Source organism: Schistocerca americana, chromosome X, assembly GCF_021461395.2.
Source record: "Schistocerca americana isolate TAMUIC-IGC-003095 chromosome X, iqSchAmer2.1, whole genome shotgun sequence".
NCBI lineage: Eukaryota > Metazoa > Arthropoda > Insecta > Orthoptera > Acrididae > Schistocerca > Schistocerca americana.
The window spans coordinates 719,619,374-719,629,378 of record NC_060130.1 but is presented as its reverse complement, the minus strand read 5'-3'; the positions used below and the strand labels follow the sequence as shown (position 1 = coordinate 719,629,378).

Sequence of the window (10,005 nt, the reverse complement as noted above, 5' to 3'; positions counted from 1 at the left end):
CCACAATGTACAAGCTGCTTATGTGTGCCAGTCATTCTCTTCAGTACACAAAAGCAAGCTGAAATTCCACCTCAAAAACTATCTGCTGGCATAACCAATTTAAAGTCCTCAATTGTTATGCTACCAATGAGAGAAGTTTAATCATAATTTAACCACAAATACCACTAATGCTACATAAATAGAACTATACCATGTTAGTTTTACTGACCTCTTCAATTGCTCTCTACAGTATGCAAAGCAACTGTAAATCCTCATTTTAGTTCTTTAGTAGCTAGCTGAATGTGAGCTATTATATGTTTGCCCATCCAAAAGAATACTGCTGTAAGAAGAGACTGCAGAAAACCACAATCTATACACAAAAGTGAAATTTTAGTTTAAAAAGGTTTAAATGTAACACAAAATAATAGTAACACTATAGAACATTTATTTATTGGTATTCTATTTGTATACAAAATTAGGCAGTTCACAAACACTAAATGAAATGCATCCTCTGCAAAAAAAAAAAAAAAACTCATTGTAAAACAAACTTTAAAAATCAAAAGGAATGCATGGAAGACAAGCCTTGGCCAGACCAACAATAATCCTGATTTCTTCAACAAAAATATCTAATAAAATGCACTACATATTTGAACACATTGAGATGACAAAATATGTAAATGACTTGCTTCTTCAATGAGTCATGTAATACACAAACTGGAAGAATAAATTAACGAAAGACTAAGGCACATATTTGTGAATGCTAACATTTTGTAATGCTCACACATGAATCAGAAATTCAGTGTGGTTAACAAATCTCATGACAAGTCTTAATATTTATTGATACAAAATGAAATTTTCACTTTCATTTCAGTTACAAATATTGAAATGGGAGGTCATTAGTGAAAAAAGTATTTCACCACTGATAATAGCAAACTGGCAACAGATGATATATGTTTAAATGTAAATCAGTTTTTTCATGGCATTAGAACAAGGCACAGATACCAGTCTCATGAAAAACTTGTTTCAAATGTAAAGTTACAGAAAAGTAAAACAGGGAACGAAAAATTAATACAATTAAAAACTTGAAGTTGATTCCAGGAATTTCATTACCATATTTCTCATGCACATATAACTATGGCAATCCATAACACAGAAATTGCTTTTAACTGATCTAGAAGCAAATTTGCATTTTAAAATTTGTCCACTAAGACACTAGATTAAAATACTACCACAAAAATATCTCTCAAGCTTCATTCACTGTAATATAAAATATTGCTGATAGTATTATAAATAACTAAAAACTGATAAAATACTTCCATAGCCCCTGAATGAGGCAGTTGCTTCCCTATAATGCTACATGATGAAGGTGAGTAGCACTGACCTTTGAAGAAAAAGGTTCATTAAAAATTGGCAAATTTATATATATATATATCTCTTACCCTCAAAGATCTGCAAGCAACATTACAATATTGAAAAATTTCCTTAACACCAGCAACTGTTAACACAAAAGAGCAAACGGCACCTCCAACAATGAACAGTCTTTACATGATCACAGGAATATGTTTGTTTCATTTATAGCCATTTACACCTTAGCCTGGTAAATAAAATGTTACAGGTTTACACTGGCATTGTTATTGCACCTTTAGACTTATCTGACCAATGATAGGACTAACCTGCAGTTCACTACAGTACCTTACATGTACATGGGCTGAGGTTATGACAGATGTACGACTAGAAATTAATTTTGCCTGTAAATAAACAAATAAAAACAATACAGCCACCTAATATCACTTGTTCTGAAATAAGGCTAAGGGGTTTTAACAATGCTGAGAAACATTATGCACACACCCATTTCATGCAAGGGAGCAATAACAAAAAGGAAATGTGTGGGAGACACTTTACCCAGCATTGTTAACTGGCTTCTAAAATGCAATGAAGGAATGAACACAACAGTCTATACTATGGGCTCTCACGGAGGCGTGGTCCCTTCAAAAACCACCCACAGTTTTTAGATTTATGACAGGAAAAAAGCAGTCTGTGGCTACGTTATACTATTTCTTTACCTTCTAACTTTTTAGCTAGATCCGCAACCAGTTCTTTATAAATTAGCGGATCTATATTCTTACCCAGCTGATACAATACGAACCAATCTCCTATCTGGCATTTATTGGAGATTGTTTCTATCTGGTCTTGCGGCGCCAAACGAGAGCGAGCACGCAGAAGATACATGCGCATCTGTGGTCCCATCGCAGTTGCTAGACGATACACAAGACCTATTCCTGTGAGAACTGACAGAATGACAAACCAAAACCACAGAAAAACGTAGATCTTCTCGTTGACAATATTCAGAGGAAGGACGCAGAGGCCATCGAATGTTTGCACACTACCCGATGGACCGTATTTATGGAAAGTGCATTTCGTCACCTTTGGAAACACTCTGCTCATGGGATCAGATCGCTCCTCAGGTTCCATTTCTGTAAATCGTACAACATCTGAACCATAAGTTGTGAACTCTCCATCCAAGAAAAGATCCATAAAGTAAATTTGTCCAACGACGTTGACAAAATTCAATGCTTCACAAATAAAAAAGCGATAAGCATAGAAATTTTGTGTGTGTAGATTTGTGGCAAAGTAGTCCACTAGGAGCTTCTTACGATCTGCTTTGGATTGTTCGTTTACTACAGGGCTATTCAAGTCTAGCACAAGCATCTTGATTCGACCACCTTCCCAAGTCTTCCACAAATATCTTGGGATATAAAACAAGATAGCTTGGAAGAAAAGCACAAAACACACCCACTGATAATACTTGTGATACTTCACCTCATCTTTTCCGGCTACATGGGCGCCCACACCTGGATGAGCCACTTCTAGCCCTATCTTGCCATTTAAACGATTTGGAATAGTGAACGTAGAGTAAATCCAGCAGTATGTATCCATCACAGCAAGAGGAATTTCATCCACAATACAGTCAATTGGGTCGCCGATGTACTGACGCGATGTCACCAACAGCGAAAATGCAATCAGAATTATAACAGTAGCTTTGTAGTGCAGACGAAACAAGTTATTGTCAATACAAACGGAGTCTAATTTCAGTAGCCCCTTAACGGAGCCGAACACGTCAAACATGGTTGTTCACTATGTCTGTTGCACTTTTAAAACAATACAGGGCCAACTTCTATGTCACACGGTCCCTTTCCCGCCACCGCCGCCACCTCCGTCTTCTTCGGTCTCTGCTACACAACTGCAAATATGCTGTCCCATGTAACTTTGTTCCCCGCTGGAGCTACTTGACTTGTCGCGTTGGTGGGGAGAGTTACCCACTGTCCCAGCGTGACTGGTGGGGGAAGTAGCCTCGCAGCAGGCCTACCAATACCTCCCTGCGTAGCTGACGCAATGTTACGCTTTCATTGTACTTAACTTGCAGGATTACCGATATCGTTGGCGTAACATATATTTAATGAGAAAGTGACACTCATTCCTTCCAGAGGTTAAGTTTCTTTTGCATCAACTATAGTTTTAATGTCTACTGAGTTGATAAGTGGAATTCTGACTGCAAGAGCGCACCAACAACAAAAGGTTGCGCTTTTTCCTGTAACAATTCTACATACCGCAGTTAAAAATACATCGAAATGTAAATTCAGCTATAGTTCTGGAAGTACATGTTTAATCGTTATTTATATTCTTCTCCTGAAAAGACTGAGAATTTGTAACTACCTAAACAATCTGGCACAATTTTTGAACATCACTGCACGAATCAGAATAGACTCCAGAAGTTACCTGTTCTCAGCTTCTTCTTATGGTGTGTGCATTTCACTTTGATAATGATAGTCCGATGTTATCATAAAAATCTGACCAAGATTCTGGGAATGAGTACGAGAACCAGCTATTCTTAGAACCTCATAAATTATCGGGGAATATATTCGCCTCGGGACTGTATGAGAGAAAGTAATAAAGTAAATATCCCTTTTCGTACTGCCAGCGTTTGTAACATATGCAACACTTTTAACGTGAGCGGGAACTGAGCTAGATGGGAAAACTCATTCAGTTTTGGAGGAATGAAGGAAAGGATGCACAGTTTCAAACGTGATAAAAGTAAAAACTATAGAGTAGCGATGTTTTTTAATCGCCAAGTGTATCAGTGTTGCTTGCACTTTATGTTAGGTGACTGCTGGATACAATGTACCAAACTGAATGAGTACAGCTGAACGAAATTTTTACGTATTAATCTTGCTGCCAGGCAAGGAACGTTCAGATACATGAGAATATTTTCTATGCCTGGTACGATGAGAAAAAGATCACTAATAGAAGGTAGTGCAACCCTAAAAGATTTTAGAACTCCAGAGCCATCTAGCATTTCACGTCGCAAGGTGAATAGCAGTGAATGGCGAAATAGTTTTGAGGTTTCATGGCAAATGGCTCCGGATACACTCACTATTAGTCAATGAGCATTATATGTTCTGGCTTTATTCACAGCGTCCATAAGTTGATATGGCTGTCTGAGTGGCGGTGTGGGATATGAGGAAAGGGGAAGGGGATATACACCCCTCCCTACTCTCCGCTAATACACTTTTACCCCCTAATACTTAAGATTGTGTTTACAATATACTAAACTATTGTGGTCCATTGTAGGACTCAATCCCCTGTTGTCAGTGTGCACCATTACAATGTGTATTTTGCACTCTTACAAAACCACTATTAAGACTTCATTCTCCTTCAGCTAACCAAGTTAAAAGAAAGATCTTTTCTTACAATTAAAATAATTCCTTTGTTTTTCCTCTCTTACTATTGACAGCACCATCGGGAACGCGCTAAATGCAGAGTAACAAACATTATCCGTTAGGGACGTTTTATGCAATTTTTAAGTGTCGCAAAATTACGCAATACAAAATTAGTTACAAAGCGTAAGCTACACAAAAATTACTTTAAATCTGTTAAAAGATCTACAGCCGGTTTCATCCCTGACAGTACAGGCGTATTCTGGAGAAACAGAGTATTTCAGATGTACGCTCGGTAGTTCCTCCTTGTATCCTCGTCTTTTAGAGTCATAGAGTGCAAACAACTATGGAGTTAGCATTCGGATGCGCAGAACGAGAATTTGAAGACTGCAAATCGGAAACGCTGAAAGAGCCAGAATTGTGCAATGTCGGATTTCTCACGGAAACTGTTGTATATGCCAAGGCGAATAATATGGAAAAGACTGGAAGTACTACAAACGTTTCCTTTGGTTCAAAAGAGGGCCGACTGATGCGGAAGTGAGCCCTGAATGTGCACGCGCCTGAAGGCAGTGATTGTTGTAACTAGTGTCTGGCGTGAGCTCCTACCATTGTAGTACTTTGAATATCGTGTAAACTCATTTTGTGGTGTGATTACTGTGTTGGACAGAACAAAAATCGTATGACGATGGTAGCTTTAACGTTGCTTGATCCAGAAAGTAGTTTGAAAGTGTTGAAATCAAGTTTTTAGAGTATGGTCATAGTTACATGCCTTCCGATAGAGGCTTTGGCATTATAGAGAAAAGGGAAAAGAATATTGTGGCCACGGCTAGAGTAAGAAATGCTGATCAGTGCGGGTGAAGATGATTACTTGGATGCGCCTTCTTTAGCTAATTCGTATCTTAACGCCAACAAACTAAAAATAACCAAAGCTTCAGTAACACACTTCTCTTCAGACAAGAAAGTCAAGCTTCTAAAGGGAAACGATTCTGATGAAGCAGACTGAACTGTGTTCTCCAAGTTCAAAAACGGATACCGTCCTTAGGAAATGTGCCTCAACTTCCACTGTCAAGCAAATTAAGTGAAGGAAAAAAAAGACCTACTTGCTACGATTCCTTTTCTTGCTGAGAAATATAGAGCATTTTATAAATCTTTCTGTAAGTGATTTTAGAGCGTAAGAACTTGAAAGGACATTCAGAGGTTCCTTGGCATGGCACACTCTGCCTTACCGAAGTGTTAAGTCTCATGGGAGTCTTTGCTCAGTATCAAATGTTCCTTTTTAAAATGTGATTGGGTAAAACGTTAACAATAATGTCAGATATCTAAATTAATATTTCATTAAATGCAAATTGTTTGTAACATAATTTCCAATGGTTTTTTCCCATTTTCCGAAATATTTATTTTTTAGTTTATTCAGCGTTTCCTTCTTCTAGTCTTCAGTTCTGCCCACATCTCCTGTAGCTCAAGCCACGTGATTCTGGAACGGTGCATTTTAGCCCGTATAGCGCTTAGCATATTTTCAATGTTATTACTTCGCTGCTACGATAGAACACCTCCAGAAGTACCACGAAATTTTGTATAAGCGTTTTACAGAACATCTGAACAATTTGATACTAGGAACTGAAGTTGGCTTACAGACGTGAAGAGCAATGGTATTGTGCTTCTTCGTCACAGTATCATAGCTTAGATTCCGCCTTGTTTACGTTTTTTCGGTAACAGGATAAGAAGTGACAGCCAACAATACTTTTTGACGCTTTCTATTGCACTTATCCATATTCATTATGAATTTGTTACAGTAAATACGGTAAGCGATTTGCACCACCTGTTTGTTCATCATTTTTTCAATTATTCTTTATTTATCCTTCCCCTTTTAAAGACAAGCTAAATATCTATAACATTTCTTGGTTATCTTATCAGAAAAGTAAAACCATATACAACGCACAAAAAAATAAAAAAATGCAAGATTAGTTTTCATATCTTGGAGTAATAAAAGGAGTGACAGCCAACAATTGTTTTTTAGGTTTTCTGCTGCACTGACTCATATTGTCGAATCTGCTCCAATTAACTACATTACAGTGACACCGTATATGAAACTGCCTCATGCAGAAATAATCAGATACATACAAAGGCTTAAGAACTGGCATGAGTTGCAGGAAATTAGTCAGACTGCCATTTATAAATTTCATCTACACTGTCTGACAGTTTACTCAAACACATTTGTAAATTTATAATGCACTTGTCTCGTAAACAAATGGCCATAAAGTCGCAGAAATTATCTCTACAATCCAAGACTTTATAATACCGTGTCTCGATATTTTTGAACATATAAAGTGCCTCATGTCAAGATGATATTTACAATTATACTTGAAAATTGGTTGCACCTAGCTATGATAAGTAACTAGTCCTCCTTTCACATACGTCTCTTTACATCCGTAGCAACGACAATACTGCACCACAGCTGTCACTAAACTCAAACGAGCAGAAACGTATATAAACATTTTGAATACGTGTAATATTGAAGTTTCACGATTATCACAAACTGAAGACAAGCAGCGTATTCCCAAAACCACGTGACTAGCCCGGCTTGATGTTGAGAATATGCCAAGTACACTACGCTCACTCTGCGAATGTACATTCTCTATGATTAGAGGCCGTGCATCATCTCTAATGTCTACACTGCTTCATTACTTTTTGGAGGAATTAATCAATTTCATTGTCGCTATGATAGGTGTTTCACATCTATTGGACTGCGTAAAGCAAGCAAAAATAAAGTACTTAGAATTCTTTGGTAGTAGTAGTATGGTATTCTGCTTTACCGCAGGTCTTGTCATGGGTTAAGTCACTTCCACTTTTGTCTGTCCATAGACAGACTTTTCATTTCTGAATATTTGCCTCCTTTGATATTGTCGCCGGCCTTGCGACCGAGCGGTTCCTAGAACCACCCTGCTGCTACCGTCGCAGATTCGAATCCTACCTCGGGCACGGATGTGTGTGATGTCCTTAGGTTGGTTAGGTTTAAGTAGTTCTAAGTCTAGGGGACTGATGACCTCAGATGTTAAGTCCCATAGTGCTTAGAGCCATCTGAACCATTTGATATTCCCCAGAATTTGATAACTTCTTTTTCCTCTTCCCCTTTTTCCCTCCACCATTCCTTCTATTCCTTCCTTCAATAAACAGCCCCTCCTCAAACAATGTCCAATCCAGTTCCGTTTTCTCTTTCCGATGACTTTCAGCATGTTTCTTTCTTCTCCAACTCTTCTTAATACTTCTTCATTCCTAACTCGGTCTTCCCATTTCACTTTTCATTCTTCTCCATACCCACATCTCTAGTGCCTCCAATCTTCTTTCATCTTCCTCCCTCAATGTCCAGGTCTTCGCACCATACAGTGCAACGCTCCAGATGTAAGATTTGGCAAGTCTTTTCCTCATATCTTTGTTTAGTGGTCCACAAAGTAATTTCTGTTTCCTCTTGAATCCTTCTTTTGCCATTGCAATCCTTTTCCTAATTTCTGCTGAGCAATACATATCATCCATTATTTCACTTCCCAAGTAATTGAAGTTATTCACTTGCTCTATTTCCTCTCCCCCTATTTTCATACGGCATTTTCTCCCCTTTCTTCCAATTACCATGCTTTTCGTTTTCTTCTTGTTAATCTTCATCCAATATTCCTCCAATTTTGTGTTCAGATAACCTAACATTTTTTCCATCTCTCTTGCACTCTCTGCCATCACAACCATGTTGTCTGCAAATCTTATACACTCCACTCTCCGACCCCCTATTCAAACTCCTCTCCTTCCATCAACACTTTCACTAATTTTTTCGTCCAGATATATACTGAACATTGTTGGTGATAAACCACAATCTTGTCTTACATCTCTTGCCAGTTCAATTTCTTCACTCATCACACCTCCTATTCTTACTCCTGCTCTCTTGTTCAAATATAAATTTCTAATTAGCCGTCTATCCCTTTCTTTAGAGACAGGAAAATATGTATTATTGTCACTACATCTACATGGATACTCTGCAAATCACAAAAGTGATTGGCAGAGGGTTCATCGAACCATCTTCACAATTCTCTATTATTCCGATCTCGTACAGCGCACGGAAAGAACGAACACCTGTATCTTTCCGTACGAGCTCTGATTTCCCTTATTTTATCATGGTGATCGTTTCTACCTATGTAGGATGGTGTCAACAAAATATTTTCGCATTCGGAGGAGAACGTTAGTGATTGAAATTTCGTGAGAAGATTCCGCCGCAACGAAAAGCGCCTTTGTTTTAATGATGTCCACCCCAAATCCTGTATCACTTCAGTGACACTCCCCTATTTCGCGATAATACAAAACGTGCTGCTCTTCTCTGAACTTTTCCGATGTACTTCGTCAATCCTATCTGGTAAGGATCCCACACGGCGCAGCAGTATTTTAAAAGACGATGGACAGGCGTAGTGTAGGCATTCTCCTTAGTAGAGCTGTTATATTTTTTGAGTGTCTTGCCAATAAAACACAGTCCTTGGTTAGCCTTCCCCACAACATTTTTCTATGTGTTCCTTCCAATTTGCCGGCCGCGGTGGCCGAGCGGTTCTAGGCGGAACCACGCGGCTGCTACGGTCGTAGGTTCGAATCCTGCCTCGGGCATTGATGTGTGTGATGTCCTTAGGTTAGTAAGGTTTAAATAGTTCTAAGTCTAGGGGACTGATGACCACAGATGTTAAGTCCCATAGTGCTTAGAGCCATTTGAACCATCCTTCCAATTTAAGTTGTTCGTAATTGTAATTCCTAGGTACTGAGTTAAATTTACGGCCTTTAGATTTGACTGATTTATCGTCTTACCGAAGCTTAACGGATTCCTTTTAGGACTCATGTGGATGAACTCACACTTTTCGTTATTTAGGGTCAATTGACAAGTTGCGCTCCATACAGATATCTTTTCCAAATTGTTTTGCAGTTTGTTTTGATCTTCTGATGACTTTAATAGTCGATAAACGACAGCATCATCTGCAAACAACCGAAGACGGCTGCTCAGACTGTCTCCCAAACCGTTTATACAAATAAGGAACAGCAGGAACCTAGAGGAATGCCAGAAATCACTTCTGTTTTACTCGATGACTTTCCGTCAGTTACGACGAACTGGGACTTCTCTGACAGGAAATCAGAATCCAGTCACATAACTGAGACGATATTCCATAAGCACGCAATTTCACGACTAGAATCAACTTAAAGACAGGAAATGTTTTGAAGCAGTTTATTTATTCTCTGCGAACGAAGTCATTCAGGACGCCACATTGCTGTGTCCAATCTGAATTTTTTTAAA

General features: G+C 38.5%; 1 protein-coding gene across 1 annotated transcript; it reads right to left on the bottom strand.

Moving 5' to 3' along the window:
- Window positions 1–407: 407 nt before the first annotated feature.
- Window positions 408–3,233, bottom strand: LOC124554789 (innexin inx2). Its single transcript, XM_047128438.1, has one exon. The coding sequence runs from the start codon at window positions 3,103–3,105 to the stop codon at window positions 2,026–2,028; it is 1,080 nt and encodes a 359-aa protein (XP_046984394.1). The 5' UTR covers window positions 3,106–3,233; the 3' UTR covers window positions 408–2,025.
- Window positions 3,234–10,005: the final 6,772 nt, after the last annotated feature.

Bases quoted from the DNA above. Each gene is read 5' to 3' on its own strand.
- LOC124554789 (XM_047128438.1), bottom strand. From the start codon at position 3,105: ATGTTTGACGTGTTCGGCTCCGTTAAGGGGCTACTGAAATTAGACTCC.